The 21464-nt window shown below is 29.1% G+C and overlaps 1 protein-coding gene and 1 pseudogene across 4 annotated transcripts in view; both read left to right on the top strand.

The window, feature by feature from the left end:
• Nucleotides 1-21464, top strand: part of LOC107174181 (glutamate receptor ionotropic, NMDA 1-like) — a 166112-nt gene that overhangs the window by 53500 nt on the left and 91148 nt on the right. For all 4 annotated transcript variants that reach the window (XM_089228229.1, XM_089228226.1, XM_089228228.1 and 1 more), the window contains 2 exons: nucleotides 3759-3827; nucleotides 4086-4371. In XM_089228229.1, coding sequence (XP_089084355.1) covers nucleotides 3763-3827; nucleotides 4086-4371 — 351 coding nt within the window. In that variant the 5' untranslated portion in view covers nucleotides 3759-3762. The remainder of the gene's footprint in view (nucleotides 1-3758; nucleotides 3828-4085; nucleotides 4372-21464) is intronic.
• LOC149055401 (uncharacterized) lies at nucleotides 19553-20547 on the top strand (annotated as a pseudogene).

Raw genomic sequence — 21464 nt, 5'->3', positions numbered from 1 at the left:
AAAATCGCTAAATGAGAAATCTAGTGAAAATCCAATGTTGTAAAAATATAAATTTCAAACGCTCATAAAAACTTAATTCGACTTTCTGGTGGATGTTTTTTTTATGATAAAGATTAACAAATTTGTAAGAAATGTTGTATTAAATTTAAAAATTTTTTTTTATGAATTTTTAGCTTAAAATAATTTACGAATTTACGTGATTTTTACGTATTTTATCAAAACTCAAACTTTGAATGCTTATAAAAAAATTGTGATTATGTATTTCTTTTAATTTTCAACTGCTATTGTAACAATATGTTAAAAGCCTTGTATTAAATTTTCAAGCTTTTCCACCCAAACAAATACATTTTTGTCGATATTAATTTGATAAAAAAACTAATAATTATCGAAAATTGCATATGCCTTCAAATAGTTAAACTTAAGTCCGAATGTTTTGAAAATTGCATGGTAGATAGAATATACTTATATAAACATTCGATGAAAATTTCATGTATTTATGGTAATTTGTTTTAAAGTTACATCAAAAACCAAAATTGATTTTGTCGAAAACTGATTGTACGTAAAAATTCCCGTTTTTTCCTTAATTTTTAGTTTGTTTATCCCGATTATTTAGAAAAATATGAAGAATTTTTTACTATTGACCCCCCCCCCCCCCCCCCCCCCCCCCCCCCAGTAACAACTAGACTCACTTTCTGATCTAACAAGGTACTGAAGTCAAAAATTGAAGGATTTTTACTGCCCCAAAACGTGATGACAGACACAAAAAAAAATTTTAATTAAAAAAATACACATCATAGTAAAATCAATACATTCCTCACTCCGCTCAGAATCTAAAAGAAAATTATATTCTGAATCTCAAAAATTTGAAAATTTCGATCTGGAATAATCAATATTCAAATAAATTTATTATTAAATAAAAAGCTGGGGTAAGCGTGCTTCAGTGCTTGAATAATCACACTGTATAATTAGTATATTAGTATATCTGATTTTAAAAAAATTCACATACTACGCACGTCTATATTTTATATTGTAATATTGCATATGAACCTTAGCCCTTTATTATATTTGAGTATTGCTCGATTATTTGTGAGCTGGATAAACGGCTAAAACACCACCAGGTATTAAACCGATATAATATCCATTCATATTGTAATATAAGCAACCAACATCAACTACTACTGTTCTATGGTATAATCAATCTGTAATTATATTCACAGAATAGATTAACTTGATTGTCAGTTTTTAGTTTTATGGTACATTTGACATTATGCTCAACACTGTGTTGTATGGTGACTTGTTTTCGCTTTAAGTAAATATATTCCAAGTAAATATATCATTAAAATACCTAAAGAATTGATCCATTGGCTTTATGCAAGTTCGTTGTCGACAAAATTTATACCTTATTAAAATAAGGATTTTGTGAGGGACCTCTTTAAATATTTCTGCTCTAATTGTTCACCAATATAGTTCAAATAGAAGATAAAAACCAAGAAAGTCGGTCTGCTGTATCTCTGTATAGACATATAGTGGTATAGTGTATAGTATAGGTAGGTTTCAAATATAACTTTTTATTTAGAGGTTAGGTGATGGATGTGTTAAATTTTAACTCAATGATAAATCATATCACATGAAAGACGATTCTGAGCATTTGTAGGTATGTTAGACAGTTAGACTACCATGAATAATAAGTTGATGCCTTCATAGTATACATAGCATAAAATTCGTCCATACATTTTGAAAATTTGTTTTTATACAGAAAAATAATAATATACGAAATGGAAAAATATTTTGAATCCATGTTATTAATGTTTTTTTAATTATAAAATAATCACTAAAATCGTTAGAGGATAAATCGTTATTTTATACGTTTGAACAGATAACCAATATCATCAACATTTTAGTTTAAAATGCTCATAAAAATGTGTATGGCTTTAGTCACACATTTTTTTGTAATTCCAGTAAGAAACTTACGACGAATCTTGTATTAAATTAACAAGTCCAAATATTAAGGTATCAATACTAAAAATAATTTGAATTTTCTAGTCTAATATAGTTTACAAATATTTCAGTAATTTTGATGAATTTCGTAAAGATTGGAACTCAGTACGTACTTTGTATTACCTTATAATCGCGTTAATAAATAACTTTGTGTACATATTTTGTTATTTATACTGGATATTATTAGTGCGTATATTTATTATTTATGAACAGTCTATGTTATATTATTTTATTATGTGCGTTTTTAAAGTCTAAAGCCCTATACTTCTGATTATTAATTAATAATAACATTAAAATAATTTTTGATGGAATAGAAAACTATAATCGATTAAATTTAAAAACTCATCAAGTTTATTTTAAAATGTAATTTAGCCAATTTAGGTTCACTATTTTTGAACTAATATCTTATACAACTTATATATGTTTGAATTTATCTTAGGTACTTATATAATTACAAAAATAGATAACAATATTATAGTATACGAGAGGAATCTTTTTCAAAAGCATTGTATTAAAGTTACTAAACACATAAACTATTTTAAGCAATTTAAAATTCAACGGAGCATCGAATAGAAAAAAAAATGGTATAGGTACTTTATACGCTATTTGAATTTTCAGAGCAATTCTTGACTCTTCTCCAAAATAAACAATCTGTATGAAAATTGAAGTATAAACCTGAATGTCTGAATAACTATAGGTAGATAGGTATATTCTATTCTTTCCACTTGCGGTTCTACCACAGAATAGATTAAATGGTTCTACATCAATCAAAGACATCCGGGCACCATATTATAGACTCCAGGGACACTCCAGATATGTGACGGGTTTTACTACATTTTTATTTCATTTATATTATTTTCTATTTCCACCAAACTAACAAGTGTGACATATACTCGTACATGTAACACGAATCGGATATATATATATATATATATATATATGAAAACATTATTATTTATATTTTTCGTTGTATATATATATATACATATATATATTAATAAGTAAATCATAAATTACCATTACATATCGATATATTGTTCGTAATAATAAGAGTGCTTAAAAATAATCTTTCATTCAAAAATGTCTTAAGTGTACTTTATACAGTTTGTTAATTGATTACCAATCTGTATAATAATGAAGAAATTTTAACTTTCAAAACGATATAAAACCGAATACAATTGATCACAATAGACGTTAGCCAAAACTAGAATGTAATAATATTTTAGTTTCTTAAAAGTATGAATTATAATAATAATAATATTGTTAAATTGGTTCAAAATACACTTATTTATACCGAAGTTCAGTAAAATAGTCTAAATGAGTCATTGTCAATATTTTGTTTCGACCCGTGAAAGTTGCAGCTATTTATACATATACATATATAAAATATTGCTTAACACCAAGTGGTCACATGACGAGGTGACCTAACCTATCAGTCTATCACATATTTATACCAAACCATAATCACCTGTGTTAAAAACAACTAAACGTGAATATTTTATACGGTAAATCATAATTATAAAGGCATTCATAATATTTTATGCATACATTTACACCTACGTTGAAATAATTATAATATCTTTTAAACTCTAGCTTAACTCTAGCACTCTAAAAATATAATATATTATGATTTCCGGATGTAGGTGATGTTGTAGGTATATTATTCAATTTCCCCTTTGGTCGTTGCATAAAATTTTTATAATGCCTTTCAATAATATTTCAAATTTATGAATAACTACGTTTTTTTTTCGTGTTGACAGAAAAATGAAGTCAACGTTCGTGGCGCTGATAATGGCGCTGACGCTTTTGCCATTCATCTTGTCACACAGGTACGTAATTAAAATATATTATAGATAATTTAAAACATACGTACTTTGTTCTTAGCTAGTTAACGTCGTGAAGACGCCATTAGTGTGTCGAAAATCGATTTTCGTACGGCTTGCGATAATGGCATTACGTCACGTTGTCACCCATCGATTATTTTAGAACAATAATAATTGAAATTTTACGAAAAACCACAAACGCATTTTAATTAATTGATTTTGGTTTTTCGGTATTCCCGACTACCGCAAATTCGTTGCGTACAGCAACCATGTTTACGTATCGGTTATCCACGGTCACGACCAAGGTTCGCTGTTGCCCAGGACCATGGACAGGGCGATGCCGCCGTCGGTGCGGGTGCTGTACGCGGAGATGCCAGCCAATAAGTTCAGCACGGGCGCCCTGGAAGCAGTGCTTGACCTGTGGGCGAACAAGACGATCGTCGCGTGTCTGCTGCTCATACCCGAACCGGTCGGATCGATGCCTGCGCTGACGGCGACTAACTACAAGATACCCGTACTTTGGCTACCATCGGTGCAGCGACTGGACCAGGTGAGTTTGTGTTTATTACCCGCGTGATGTCTATAACATAATCTATTATAATATAAATCTAAAAATACGAATATTAATTAGGCGGCGCAGCGTTCGTGAAAAAGGATAAGTCAATTTTTATAAATTAAAATGTTGTTCGTTTGTTTAATTTTACGATGGGTCGACTGGTGACACTGTGACACTGAAATTTACCTTTATCATTTTTATAACTTGATTGTTAAGATTTGTTCCAAAAATAGTATTGAAATAAAATCAGTATTCCAAAAACAATATTATATTGAAAACTATCGTTTATACCAACAATTATGTTAAATGTTAATATGAAATATAATTAAAACGTGATGTAATATCCAACTAAGAAGATATTTATCATAACGAAGATTTAACATAAAATACATTGGTTATTTCTTAATATTGTTGTAAACGACTACACTGTTTTATATAAATATATATTTTGTACCCAATTATTATTTGTGACAAAAGCCGAGAGCCAAGATAACTATAGGTGCTATGTTTAACTGTTTTCAAGGCGAATGGATGAGTTTTATAATAATATTTAAAATTAAATTGTTAAAATTCAGTGTTACCAGTTGACCTGGCGTAACATTTCCAAATAATTTAGGATGCCCCGACAGGCATAATGACCAGGTAGTACAGGTTGTTTAGGGAAACTGATCGTTGATTAATTCGAAAAAACTCTAGTCTGTTTTCTTGGAACGCAACACAGTTATGTTAAGAAATAATAAGTATATTATTTTCGAAGATACCTATGTATAATAATATACATAATATTCATATGAATATGATTTAACTACTGTATCTATATTTCTATATTATCTATATAGGTATCATGGGTGATGAAACTTTAACGGGTTGTGCCCATGTTTAAAAAAAAACTTTCACGTGCCCCTAGTAATATCAATAAATGTATTTATTTGTTTGTGCTGATTGAAGCTAGGTTAAGTACTTATAAGAATATTTTTGTATTATCTCGTTTATAATCGGATCTATTTGCCAATTCATTATATTTTTAATGTTAATTTTATTACTGTATCATAATATAATTTTTAAATACCATAATGTTATGTGTACAGTGTACTTATTTGTTAGTTTTAGTGAAACAAAAGCAGTACTAATTTAATTTTCTAACGTATTACTCTATTTGATTTTTGAACCACATCAATCGAAGAAAATAAACATGTATCACGTTAATGTGAATATTGAGAGTATGGAATAAGATATTTCGTAAATTAAAAACTATATCAAGGAATTGAGATCCAATTAGTCAACATTTTATTGTTAACAAATAATTACTTTGTATGCCTAATTTCATTATTTAGAAATTATTCTTTCATTGAGTGTTAGATTTAACGATTAGAGTGCAATTAAAAATTCGTCAACATGTGCCATATTTTGCCTTCGTCAACTGGATTCCCCTCATCAGGGGCGTATTTAGAAATGTCTTAAGGGGGGGCCCACAAGCAAAAAGTTCTAATTTGTGTACATGGGGCGTAGAGTTGTAAAATTTCTCATATAATAAAATTAAGTATAAAATACGGCGAATGGGGGAGCACGGGCCCCATGTGCCCCTCCCTTAAATACGCCCCTGTCCCTCATATATTATCACATGATTCAAAATATCCCATACGTATGAAATCTCTCGATTTATATCATGCCTTATTTCTTATCTCAATATTAAATTAAATTATAAACATAATTCAGTATATCAACATTATTATCGTACTTAAAATTATATTTTCATCAGTCATTATTCATTATTATTTATTTAATATTATTGAAATTTTTTTTTTTGAGGTATCTATCTAACATAGGCATATATAATTCATACATATTTGGAATTTTAAATATAAATCTAAATATATTAATGGTAAGAAATCCATCATAATTGATAAGAGGTTATACGCAGTGGTGTTATTTATTTTGTGTGAAATATATTCTGATTAAATAAGTTTATCAAAGGCTTTGGTAGTTTTATTATGGGTGCCTACTGCCTGATAATACAAATGTGAACAAATAAAAATGATAACTTGTAATAAAAATCAGAATCTTGACCATATTTTCCGAATCCCATTCTTCTGTATTTTACTTAAAATGCATTGTATAAAATAAAAAAACAACCTCTTATTACAGCTCTAAGAAATTCTTTTTAAAGTTGTAATAAAATTAGCTATTAATTTTAATGGGATCTGATGGTTTCCTTGTTTGTAAAAATCTAACAACTTCTGAATGTTCCTTTGGTGTTTACATCTAAAACTAGTTTATTTAAGTACTAAGTATCAATTGTGTATGCTTATGTTAGATGCCTGCTTTAAAAATTATTATAATTATAATATGAAAAAATAGTAATGAATAATTAAAATTTAATTTAAAGTACGATAGCTGATTTGACATGTGTGGTATATTTAATAAAATTTAATAATTGGGATTATATAAAATAAGGGTTAATATTAATGGGAATATTTCGAGGGTGTATCCTGCAACCTTTATTGAGAAAAAAAAAATTAATAAATAATAATGATAAAATAACGAAATAATGATGAACAATAAAATTATGGTTGATATTATGATGTGTTTCCTGTGGTTGATTTCAAAATTTTTACACGTTTGTATTCTTGGTTAGTCGATGCCATCGTTGTTATATTATTTTCCCAGAAAATAGTAAATACCTATTCGTGAAATTTTGATCGATTCAACATGAATAATTATAATTCATTCGTTTTAGCTAAAGATGCTTTGAAATTTTTTTTATGCAACGGTTTCCAAATCTATCGTTATTCCTATCCTTGAAGAACTCATTCGAAACACCAAACATGTTTCACACTATTATATTATAGAAGCCACTTTAATTGCCTTTCTATGAACATAATATACTAATTTTACTTTGCAAACATCCTTTTGTACTCCTGTTCTTTGTAGATTCATTTTTCCATTTATTCCACAATGTATTTGGTTTAACTGTAGTTTTAAACATATTAATTTAGCGAATGAACTTGGCCTATATTATCTATTTTCAAAGATAAATTTCATTTAATCAGGCTATTGTGTAATAGTTGGTAACCAATTGTCCGGCTTCATGTATTTTGTTTTAAAATAGTAGGTACCACAATAATTGACAATCAAAGTAAGTACAGAGTTAAATGTATATATAAACGTATTTTTTTCTTTGATATTCGTTTTTAACAAATATTAGCAATAAAATAAATAATGCCTATGTAAAAATGTATTGATCAAACAAAAAATTATTTTTTACAAAATTCTATTAAATTATTTAAGGAATTCTTAAAAATTAAAAACAAACTCGTATATTACATTTATTTAATTATTATTATGTTTGCCACACCCCAAGAGAAGTAGTTATATTTTTTCAATTGATTAAAGGTGCTTTTTTTTTAAATTTTGATTTACTTATTACATACGCAAAAAGTATTGTTTCGGAAATTTACAATTTACAACAACAAATAACATACATCGTTTAATACAATACTTAAAGTTCTCACTTGAAATCTAAGAATTGTACAAAATGTAATACGATTTACCCAAATATTTTTATTTAAATACTAGAATACATGCAATATCCATATATCTTTGCTGTTATAAATTTCAAAAGACATTGATAAATTAAAATTATATTAATATCAAACCTTCAGACATACAGTGTGGACTCATTATAAAAATAGTTTCTGTTTTTTTTTTTTTTAGTAAAATGTATTCGTTACATTGCAATATCTGATATAAACTTTACTACCAGCAATATTTATATTACGGTAAATTATCTTTATTTATATAAATATTGTTTTTCATTGTTAGGTTAATATTTTGGCGTCATGGAGTTTTATTATAAGCCACCCGTTGTGTATATTTTATTCAAACCATTCTTCTCCAGTCCTCTACGAGATACCTTTTCGGATCTTTTGTGTTATCAATTCAGTTATAAATTTAAATTTAAAATGTATTGCATTTTAATATCAATTTACCTCAATATAGTTAAATTATAATAACTAACTTAACTATTTCGCATTTTTTATAAAGTACCTTAGTCAAGTTATTTAGAATGCAAATATGACAGAATAAGTGGTATAGGTATGTAACAATTATAATATGTACTACACATCTACACACTTAACATTATGTACATGAACTGCTGACCAATACAATAATATTAACACACATTCATAACTGTAAGGCCTATGGTCAATACACACCATGTATGAAGTAAGTTAGTTCACTGTGTACCTTAGACCTCAACACTCAACAAAACATTGAACTCCGTATAACTACGATACAGTCAGATAGTTGGATAGAATATAATTTATATAACTTGTGAGTATTATTATTTGTAAGTGTTTAATCTATAATAAAACTTAATGATAACTGAAACGGAATTCTAGTTATTTAAATATATTTAAGATCTTGTTATATATATATATATATATATCTACCCCTGGCTACGGTAATTATATCTATACAGTCCTACGACTCTCACTAGGTATCTTATATTTAACTGGTCGTTCCCCCGACCACGTTACAGGTACTCGTATAAAAATGTAAACAATGATAATAAATAATAACTATCATTCAGAAGTACTACTTAAGCTGATATTTATATGGAAATAATTAGTATGCTTGTATCTTATATGTATGGGTAAACAATGTTTACAAAACATAGAGCATGTTGAGTTGATTTGAATGATATACGAACTTGTCAATTTTAGCGATATTTAATAAAAATAATAAAAATCTTAGATATTTTATTCGAACTATTATTTCGAGGTGAATTATTTTACTCACGGATTCAAATATTAATGCCATTGAAATCAGATGCTTGCGGCGCCTAAATGATCTATTTAGGGATCTATTTGGTGTTGGATTAGATTAATAAATAGAGTGATAATTTTACATAAAAAAAATTCTATCTTATGATTTTCATAATATATTTATAATATTATATAAATTATAAATTGCAATTACATACAACAGCTACAGCAAAATAATTGAGTTAATCTTATTTAATAATTGTGTCAACAAATAAAATACCTACTAATAAGAGTATTAACCTTAGGCATAAAGGGAAAATGCAAATGTAGCATTAAAAATATAATAAGCAATAAAAGTGTTGTATAAAATTATAACATTTGGTGTTTGTATGTGCGTATAATTAAATAGCATAGTTGTGAATCTGAGGAAATATTTTGTTGTTTCTTATTCTAAATGATTATAATTATGGAAATACAAAATATTTGGCTAAATAATTCATTACTTGTACAAATTATTATGCACAGTAAATTTTAGGTAATTGCCTGAAATATATTTTCTTATTCATATAATATACCTAGTCAATTATGTTAGCTTTCCTTAGAAAAACTAACTATACAATACAATTTATACCTTGTGTTAACGATAACCATAATATTAATGTTAGTGGAAAAAATCACTCATTATGTATTAAAACTAATAACCTTTGCTGTTGAAGTTCTTAAGTTCAATAATACAATATATATATATAGTCAATTATAATTTTTAATAATTATATATATATATATATATATATATATATATATATATATATATATATATATGTTATCTAAAATTATCATCACATATATTTTGTATGGATATAAATTGTAAGTAAATAAATATTTATGTCAGTACCTACTATATAGACTGAATTTTGACATAATGTTGACAATAATTGTATAATTTGATAGTTTATGACTGTACGTTCAGATAATTGTTTTGATATGTATTGTGATAAATTAATAAAACGGTCATTGAACATGTTGTATAATGTGACTGAGGTTATATTGGACATCGATTATATTTCATATAGGTACTTGAAAAATAAAATATATACTATTGTATTTGTTTTTAATGTTACACGTTACAGTATAATACATGTAAACTGTACTTCATTTAATCATAAATTATTTTAGATGAATGTCTAAACATTTTGTGTTGATAGTTGCTATATTATATTCTCTTGAAAACCAATTTTTGCTTTATGAATCATTTTAATAATTTACCAATCATTATAATTTTTTTTTTTTTTTTTTTTTATTAAGAATAAGCCCTCGGCGACATCGGCCATTGGGAACAATGAAATTACATTATTTACATCTATAATTTACAGAATTTACAGAATTTACATTTGAATAAGTGTACATTTTTTTTTTTTTTTTCAAATTTTTTTTGAAGTTCTGCCAATGAAATGAAGTTGAAGGTGACTGCGAGTGAAGAGTTGTTGTGGCCAAGTGATTCTGCCAGGTGTTCAGGAAGATTTGATTCCAATCTTGAGTCGGTATAAGATAGCCATTCAGTCATAATGTGTTTGACTGATAGGTACGTGCCGCAAGTTTTGCATATCGGGGGATCGTTTTTACTCATTAAATAACTGCGAGTGATCTTGGTGTGGCCGATCCGTAGTCTTGTTAGTATAACTTCAAATTTTTTAGGAAGGTGTTTGGGATGAGGCCATGAGAAAACGTCTTGTTTAATTTCGTGTAGTTTTGTGCGCGCGGAATTCCAGTTTGCCTGCCATAACTTGGTACAATGCTGGACAATTAAGGGTGTTAAATCTTGTTTGGTAACGAGCTGAACTGCTGATGCTAAGGGGTTAGTAATTGCGTCTTTTGCTGCCTTATCGGCCATCTCATTTTCGATAATACCAGAATGACCCGGTATCCAGCAAAGTTGAATGGTATTTCCTTTTTCATTCCCTTATTGAAGCAGATTTTGAACCTGTATGTTTAACTCATTGGTGTTGTGTGAATTCTTTATGTTATTTATTGCGCTGAGAGAATCTGAAAAAATTGTTGCTTTTGTGATGTTTGAGTCAATTGCTAATTGCATCGCTTTGAGAATTGCGAATGATTCCGCAGTGAAAATAGAATTTGTATTAGGTAGCTTGTATATGAGTTTTATGTTATTCCAGATTACTGAAGCTCCGACCCCTACTTGATTTTTTGAGGCGACTGTATATATTTTTTCATCCGGTAAGTTATGTAATATTTGTAGATATCGCTGCTTATACGTTTGATTATTTGTGGAGTCTTTTTTTAATTCTGATACATTAGTGATGGCGGCTATTGAGTGAATCCAGGGAGGTGTTGTTAGTTGAAGTGAAGGGAGGATGTCGGAGGTCTGGAGATTGTGATATTTCAATATTGATGATAATTTTTGTAGATTAGGAGTAAAGTTTAGAGTTGATGAAGATGCTAGTTTTGCCTCGTATTTGAGGGCTATCTGAAGTCTTCTTACTTCTAGTGGAGGTATTCCTGCAAGGTTGAGTATGCTTAGGATAGGGATAGACCGGTATGCTCCAATGGCCATTCGAAGACCCGCATTGTGTATTACGTCCAATTTTCTCATGACTTTTTTTTCTGAGTTTCCCCATATATAGGAACCGAAATCCAATTTAAACATGATTAGAGATTTATATATTTGTATTAGTGCATTTGTTTTGAATCCCCAAGAAGTACGAGCAAGCACCTTTATTATGTTTAAGCGAGGGGCAGTGGAATCTTTTAGGTTGTTGATGTGGTGTGTCCATGTTAATCTAGTATCTAAGGTTACTCCTAAAATGTTGAAAATGTAAAATGTAAAAATTTTTTTCTTTGATATGTTGTTGGCCCATGTTTATAATCAGTGATGTGTTTTTTTTTTTTTTTTAGTGAAAACTATGCATTGAGATTTCTCTGGAGAGGAATTGAATCCCGAAGTTTTTGACCATTCAATGAGGTTTTTGGTTGTACTCAGAAGCATATTTCTAACTGTTTCTAAGTTGCGACTACTGCAATAAAAATCATCAGCATATAAAGAGGCTTTAACGGGTGATTCTATGTTATTAGTGATACTGTTGATGGCTATAAGAAAAAGTGTTGGGGATAGAGATGACCCTTGAGGTACCCCATTTAGTTGTTCGTATTCTTCTGATAAGAGATTGTTAATTTTGACTTGAAATGTTCGAGTGTCAAGAAAGTTGCAAATAAAATTAAAGAGTTGTCCGATTCTAAGGATTTTGTTAAGATTCTGAGTGATGAGGGGCTTCCATGTTGAATCATACGCCTTCGATATGTCCAGGCTTACCATTCCCATGGATTGTTTGTTGAGGAAGGTGTTATGAATTTCGATATAAATTTGTGATAAGCTGTCGTTTATGCCTTTGCCTTTTCTGAACCCGCTTTGTTCGGGAACCAAATAATTAATTTTTTCCAAGTACCACGTAAGTCTCTGATTTGTTATTTTTTCCAGGAGTTTGCACATTGTATTCAGCAGTGAAATTGGTCTGTATCCTTCTGGGGAAAATTTGTTTTTATTTGGTTTATTAATCGGAATGATAATACTGTTTCTCCATGATTTAGGGAAGGCGTTGTTGTCCCATATCCAGTTGAAAATTTTGAGTAATGTTCTTAGAGTTTTTATGGAGAAATTGTGAATGAATATAAATGGTATGTTGTCGGGACCGGGGCTTTTACTTGTGCATTTTCTTAGTACAAATACGAGTTCGTCCAACTCTATTTATGAGTTTAGGTGCAGTTGTGTGATGTCCGAGGAGGGTACGTTAGAACTCCTAGGTATTGTATGATCAGTAAGATTGCGGTTGCGCAAGTCAGGGTGATAATTTGAGTTACTAGAATTTTCTTTAAAATGTTCTCCTAACTTTGAAGCGATCGTGAGTGAGTCCGTTATCAATTCAAAGTTATGTACCAAATTAATAGTGTTATGCCTTTTTCGACCTTGAAGACAATGAATCTTGTCCCACATTAACGAAGGGTCGGTTTTTGCATTAATGGAGTTTATGAAGTTTTGCCAGGATTTCTTTTTGCTGTTTTTGACCATAAATCTTTTACCAATGACATTAGAGACCTCCACATACAATTTTGACAACCATCTATTTCTTTATAATTACCTATATACCATGTAGAGTTTTTATGTAATATTATCGACTTTTAGCTCACAATTAACTGTAATATATAATACAATTAGCTATCATAATATGTTTAGAATGGGAAAGGTAACCCTCCTCCCTACTAAAATTACCCATGAAAATTGTCATACGTAAATATTTATTTTTTTCTTTTAATAATAAAAAAAAAAAAAAAAAAAAAAAAAATATTTATTTTGGCGTCACTGCAGCCTAGCCTGGAAAAAAATTTGATTTTTCAACTCCTTTTGGATTGGGTGTAACTCACTGTGGAAGCAATGTTTTTTTTAAAGTCTAAAGTCTAAATCATATTATATTTTTATTTATGGGCATCTCACACGGCTTCGCTCGTGAGACTAACTTGTGATTATGCGAGCAGTATATCAGGTATACTATCGGATCCTGCGAGGTATATACATAAATATTTAATTTAACTCTAAAGTATCAAATTTATACTAACTTTGTCGTTACAAAATCTGACAGATGGCGTAAGCAATTTATTCCTATTTTGTCACTTATTCATTCACTTCAGTTTCATTTTTGAGTCAAAAAGTAGCCTACGTCACTCAAAGATAATGTAATTTTCTATTGGTGAAACATTTTCAAAATCGGTTCATTAGTTCCAGAGATTACATCCTATAAACATACCTACAAACTTAAGATCTTTATTGTATTAATATATGTATATAGATAAATCAAGTCCACCACAAACATGTAAATATCATATTATTATTGTAATCTGATAATGTTTTATGAGACTAAAAAAAAATTCTAAAAGCATGTTAAATACTACCCGTACTCTTCCAATAGACGGAGTAGTTGGTTTGATTTTTCAGCATTTGCATTCGCGTGTGAATATAATATATATATAATTTATATATATTATACGCATATTATATTATATAATATGCGTATATCATCGTCCGAAATTATATAATCGTAAACACGTCGTCGCTCTTGGGATGTAAACACTATTTTTGCAGTCAACTACGCCGCTGGAACGTTGACAAATATACGAGAAAGAAGTTTTCCGGTTTTAAATGGCATAACTTATTATACGCATAACCCCCTAAAACCTTCTCAACCCACCCTCACATGACCGTTTTCATTTATCGCGAGAGAGCGTGGAAACACTCGTACTAGATGTATTCAAACTCACACAAACTCGCGTACGCAAGCACATACACGCCTTCTCACCTCACCGGCGCCTAAAATATGTGTCGTCAGTTTTCACGAGTGTGTGTGTGTGAAGATTGATTCTAGCTAACGTATAAGTATAATGTTATTAATATATATACATATTTTATATATTATATATACTATAAAGATAAATGTATATGTATACATATATACATAAATATAAATATATTTAAACCCAAATATATTGATATAAATTATATATTTGTATAACGTAATACTTAGGACGAGGACCCTAGACGAGAAAATGAGGTCGTGCTCATAAACCTGAGAAGACCATCTGAAAAGTACACGCACACATACACACACACTCACCTTATCGGCGTCAAAAAGACTCTTCGACAATTTTCATGTGTGCGTGTGTGAAGCATAATACTGATGACCGTCTGTATACGTAACCTATATATTATGTAAAATATATATTAACCGATAAAAGAAAAATAATGATAATTGCATACAGATGATACATTGGACTATAAAAACTGTTCAAATCAAAATTACTTTCAAAAATATCTATGACAAAATTGTAAAAAGTTCTAGTGAGATTAATTTCACTGACTCGTGCGATTCAGAGACTAATAAGGTCTAACCTTAGTATATAAAAAAAAGGAGAAGGCTATTTTATATTTGACATTAGAATACTGTACAAGTAAGGTTGTCGATAATATTATACCAGTATTATAGTTGTCATGACTCGTGAAGAGCAGCTGTATATGATGGGCTGAAAACGTATGGAGATATATGATGGGAAACCAGGCAACGTTAGTAAGATAGAATAAAAGATGATCTTAGAACGATTGGCGTATAAATGCACCTATAGAGAACACAAAAGAAATTTTAACCAATCCATTTTACCATATCAATCGATGTGATAGAATTGAGGAATGTTGTTGATAAGGTGATGATTAATACTAATGTAAAAAAAATTAATACTATGATTATAACTAATAATAATTAATAATAATACATTTGTCCGACAACCGACAATATCAAGTTATATTATACATAAATGTGTGTCAAAAATTATCCAAAATTATATGACTAATTCTACAGTCTAAAACCTACAGTCGTTAATATAATTCTACTGTCTATCTATTACCTATCTATTTGGGAAAGAATAATATCTTATCGCAAATAGCAGTTCATACAAGTCTACTCGCTGTCTGTCTATCACCTATCGGTTAATTGGGAAAAAAAAATCTTATCGTAAATATCAGTTTAGTATATCGACCACATTATTACTTTATGTAGTTTTACTTACCTACTTTAATACCTTAACGCAGAACAATATTATTGTCTGTTTAAAAAGCTATAATAATAAAATAATGAAAATAAAAAAAGATACCACTTATACTAATATTACGTACTTACAATAAAAAAATGCAAAATGTAATGTCAAGCAAATGCATTGTTCGGAAAATGCATTGTCGGCCAAATGTGATGTCGGGCAAATGCATTGTCGGGTAAAAGTAGTGTCGGGCAATCGAGGTGTCGGGCATTTGAGTGTCGGGCAAACATATCAGACCCCACAAGCTCTGTGCTGCTGAGGTTTTATTCTCGTCGTGCATCAATAAGCCGCATAATCTAAAAACGTCTCCAAGGTTTGTGTATCGCAGACACCATCTACATCAGCTATTCTCCGCCACCATCGCGAGACCAATTCCCTGACCACGCTAGTTCAGGAGTACATAGTAATATTACTACTACTATCACAACGGCACAAAGTTAAACGAGAAACGACCGACGTCCGTGCGTCGGTCGGCGTGCGGTTTAGAACTTCCCGCGTGTGGTGTATTATTGTAATTCACGTGCACCCGAGCTCATGGATATAATATGTAATATATATATCGAAGGTCCGGAATTGAATTCGCCAGGAAATTAATGGACCGCTTGTTCTGTTAGTTCGTATATATATATATAAATATATATATATATATATATACAGACACTCGAGGGCAATATGGGAAGTAGCGGTGACTTGGATTTTTGGGGCGGAGTGTAGGGAAATGTGCTTGCAGGGTTGTAGGCAGAGAGAAAGAGGTCCTTTGCGCTGCAATATTGTTTTACTAACGTCTGCAGCGTATGTTACGCACCCCAAATCACCTACCAACTAACTCCTTCTCACTCCCTCTTTCTTTATATGTGTGAGTATATGTGTTTCTGTGTACGTACAACCGATAAAAATCGAAGTATACGAATAGTTAAGTGTTATCGATTATCGCACGGTTTCCTGAAAACGAATTTAAATTTGTCGTTGAGTCGACGTGCTAGATTGACAATGATGGTCAGTAATCTTAAACTCGATGTTTTGACGATATAAAAATTGTAATTAATAATACATAACAAACCTCATATTACTCAATACTTTGCAAAAAAAAAATCAAACCAAGCATATTAAACTTGAAATAAATAAGGAAAGAAATGCGACAGTTAAAACACACACGCTTTGAATTGCGCAAAAATACGTACATAGGTAAATAATATTTTTTTAATATCTCGTTATATGGAAAATGGAACGAAAACTTCTTATTCCACCGTGACCTCAAATAATAATTGTTTCCAGATCAATTGAATCTAATTTAACAAATCATCATTATAGTTACCTCCAACGATGCAGGCGTGTGCGTAATGTATGTCACACATTTCCGTTTGAATAAATAATAACACCATGATTTATCGACTCATAAATAGCTTTATAGCTAGGTATAATATACTTGGCTGAAAATTATTTCACGCGAGTAACATTAATTTTCATTCAACACAAAATGCAATAGGAACGTTGTGTATAATATAATATTATACATTACGTATGGATACCTGCACGTATACGGTAAACGCGAGACGGCTAAAATAAATAATTTTCCACAAACCTATTTGTAATATAAAGTGAACCATTTTTGAATTTTAAATTTTATTTTTTTTTTACACTGTTTTGGTCGCTGACATTTTACAACATTACATTTCGAACACTATTTGACAATTGTTACATAATATTTTTGGCAAATTGAGATTACGCATAGAAATACTCATATACGTATTATATCCACTTATACCCGCTAATTTATCGGGGTTGATGGTATTTGATGAATGCAAAGTGTGAAGAAATGATGACACACTTGACACGATTTCAAGTATAGCATTACGGCAGTAGAACGCGGAGTATAAAGACGCTAAATCGTCTACCCGTGAAGACAGCTGCAAGATTGTAAAGGAGTTTCATTTTCTAGAAATGGTATATAGACAGTTAGAACTGTAGAAGAGAAAAAGATTAGTAAGCGAAAATGAAATAATAATCTATTTCGAATCGGGAAATAATCAAACGTATAGAAGTGAAGTGTATGATATATGGGAATGTTGTACTGATATTAATATTATGATTAGATTTTTAAATCCATCTGAGAAATATATAACCAAATTGGTCACTAAAATAATGATGTGCCGTCATATTTTAAAATTGTCATTTCCTTTCGATGGATTTCGATCACATAATAATGTATGATATAATTCAGCAAATCACGCCTCAGAGGATAATGTGATAAGTATATAAAAAAATATGTATTTGACTGAGCAAAGCATTGAAGGATATGATATGATTAAGACATAGAACAAGAGAAGTTTGTATCACCACTTACACTCTTTAAGTAGGTAATACAAGAAAAAATTTAAGAATTATTAAAAATTGTTTTTCAGTATAAAAATTATAAATTATAAAAATTAGAATTTAAATAAATCCGTTTTTAAAAGAAAAATGAGGGTAAGCATGATTGACGATTGGTAAATCCACTCTTTATATTATTATTTCAAATTTATGAATATAATTGTTGAAGTAAAGAATACTTGACGACACCATAAATTATAAATACTAATAAAATTATTATAACTATTAGGTTTTTTGTCACTTAAACTCAATAGATGCATAAAATATTTTAAAATCAAAATGTATTATTTTTATCAAACTAAAATTGCATTAATTTTATGTTTTTATACAAACTAACTGTGTTTTCAAGCATTCATCCGTAAATTAATGTTCTAAAATATTAAAGTAAGTAATATATATTATATATGCGACGAATGTGATTGTGCGTATAGGGAGGGGGCATAATATTTGTTTGGGTGATAAACCAAAACATGAAAAATATTGTAATATTCTAATGATGTTTATTTATTTTAATATGATATTGATATTATATTACTCATTGTAATTTATGAAATGGCTATTTTTATGAAAAAAAATTGGATGTTCATATAAAAATTAATTCCGAAATCCACTTAAATAAATTATAAATTACACAAACAAACACGCAATTATGTACCAATATAACACGGGTTCATATATATAAACAACAGAGTGATTTGACTCTTTTTGGCTTTTAGAACTTTTCAAGATATCAGTTTAAATTAATTTTAAGTATTATAATTTATATTTATATTAAAAATAGCGAAACAATTTACTTCGAATATAAAAATCGTGAATCGATAATAGCATAGTAATAACGAAACTTAAAATTATATATAATTTTAAATATCTCGCAGCGAAATAATTTTAGGACAAAACCCTATGCAGGTAGGTCACAATAATGTTGATATCGTTATACCTACTGATATCGTCAATATGCTATCTTAATTATTATTTAACTTATATATAATATATATATATAGAAAATATGGATAAGATTGTCAATTGCGTTATATTTGAGCTGACACAATTTAATATCTACAGCTGTAGTTCGACAGTGCGTAAATGTATAGCTTGTATTATTTAACTTAATATTTTCGTTCGTTAAAAAAAAAAGTGTGCAGTGAAAAAATATATTAATATTATTTTCTATGAAATGTATAACAAAGTAATGAAAATAAAGATTTATTATTGTATAGTGGCTTTTGCATCGTGAAAATAGAAAACAAAATAACACAATATATTGGCGTTGCGTAGAAAGTTCATGTAAAGGTAGAATAATTACGATAAACTGAGAAATTAAAAGTCAACCAAATGAAAATTCACATAATCATGTTCCCGATCCGTGTAAAATCCAATACAAAATGGTTGTGAATAAGATAAATGAAGCGGCTATTCATACACAAAATACTCCACATGATATAATCAGTACTGTTCAAATACGAGTAGTACCTGGAGTAGCTGGTGCAATGCCTTCAGTTCATTTAAAACACACTATACGAAGAGTTCAGACATGTAACCAATGCGCACCACCTATTCCAAAAACAGTGAGTGACCTTAAAATTGCTGATGAGTATACTAAAACGATGAAAGGAGAACAATTTTTAATATTTGACAGTGGAGCATCACATGATCGAATTTTAATATTTTCGACCAAAAATAATTTAAAATTAATGGATCAATCAACTAATTGGTTAGTCGATGGAACTTTTAAAACGGTACCTTCACTTTTTTATCAGTTATTCACTATTCATGTACTTATTCAACAAGGTGACCAAACAGTTAGTGCTACGATTTATGCATTATTAACCGATAAATCTCAATTAACATATACACATTTTCTTAAATATTTATTAGAAATAAAACCATCTTTAAATCCTACATCGGTAATAATGAACTTTGAACATGCCTCAATCAATGTATTCAAAACTGTTTTCCACATACTGAACAACAAGATTGTTTTTTTCATTTTTCTAGATGTATGTAGCGACAAATTCAAAATGTTGATCTAGTCGAAAATTATATTAATAATGCTAACTTTGCTCTTCATATTCGTATGCTAGCTGCTTTGGCCTATGTTCCACCAGATAACGTTATTAATGCATACGAAGAAATTTTAGAAACACAATTTTATGTTGAAAATGAAGACCTGTTAATGCCATTCTTGGATTATTTCGAAGATAACTGGGTAGGAAAAATAACAGGAAGACGAAAAACTCGACGACAACCAAGACATCCTATTGATATTTGGAATTGTCACTATTCAGCCAAAAATGGTCTTCCAACAACAAACAACGCTGTTGAAGGGTGGCACAGAGGATTTACATCTGTTATTGGTTCGTATTATTTTATTAATAATTAGTATCTTTAGTAATAGAATACATATTATTTAGGAGCAAGCCACCCTAATATATGGAAATTCATTGATGGAATTAAGAAAGTTCAAAATATATAAGAATTGAAACGAAAGCAGTATATTGCTGAAGAACAACCACAGAAAAAAAAGTACAAGGACTGTAATAAAAGAATTCATGCATATTTAGTTACAAATTATAATACTAATGAGAATAAGAACTTTATAAAAGGTATAGCATATAATTTGTCACTGAATGCTTAGATATAATTATATTTAAATTGAATATAATTATTTTATTTAAAATTATTATTATTACTACTATAAAATACTTATTATTAGAACTTAACGATATTATAATTATAATGATTTTTCATTTATATTCCATGATCACTCCATATTTTATTGTATGCTTTACTTTTTAAATTTATTAATCTCATTTATAAACTATTTTTATCCATTTTTCATTGTTACAAATATGTTTGATTTTTACACTGTGTCATATAAGTAAGGTGATCAGATATAAAAATCCAAAAAAAAAGTACATTTTAAAACTTAGGTCTTCCTCTGTCATAACTCATAATTAACCAATGTGTGTACTTTTCTACCCATTTTGCCCATACCATAGCTATTAGTTGCCATAGGTCATCTCCATTTATATAATTTGTTTTTTTATCTGATTACTCTTTTATTTTTTTCCTATAATCAAAAATTAAAACTTATTATTTGAAATTATGTCAACTAATTTGGTGTGTGTCTAAGATGAAAATACTTTAAATTTAAGATTTTTTAAGTAAACCTAAACTAAAGTATAAATTATTTTTTAAAGGTAAAAATACCAAGTATAAAATTTTCTAAGATTATCTTCAATTATGTTAGTTATTTGGTATGTCCATTGTTGTAAATATCTAAACGGTGGTAATAAT

This window comes from Diuraphis noxia, unplaced genomic scaffold (assembly GCF_037042655.1).
Source record: "Diuraphis noxia isolate RWA-SAM2 unplaced genomic scaffold, SU_Dnox_SAM2 contig0005, whole genome shotgun sequence".
Classification (NCBI taxonomy): Eukaryota; Metazoa; Arthropoda; class Insecta; order Hemiptera; family Aphididae; genus Diuraphis; species Diuraphis noxia.
The sequence above is the reverse complement of the archived record's forward strand: the minus strand, read 5'-3'. Positions and strand labels throughout refer to the sequence as shown.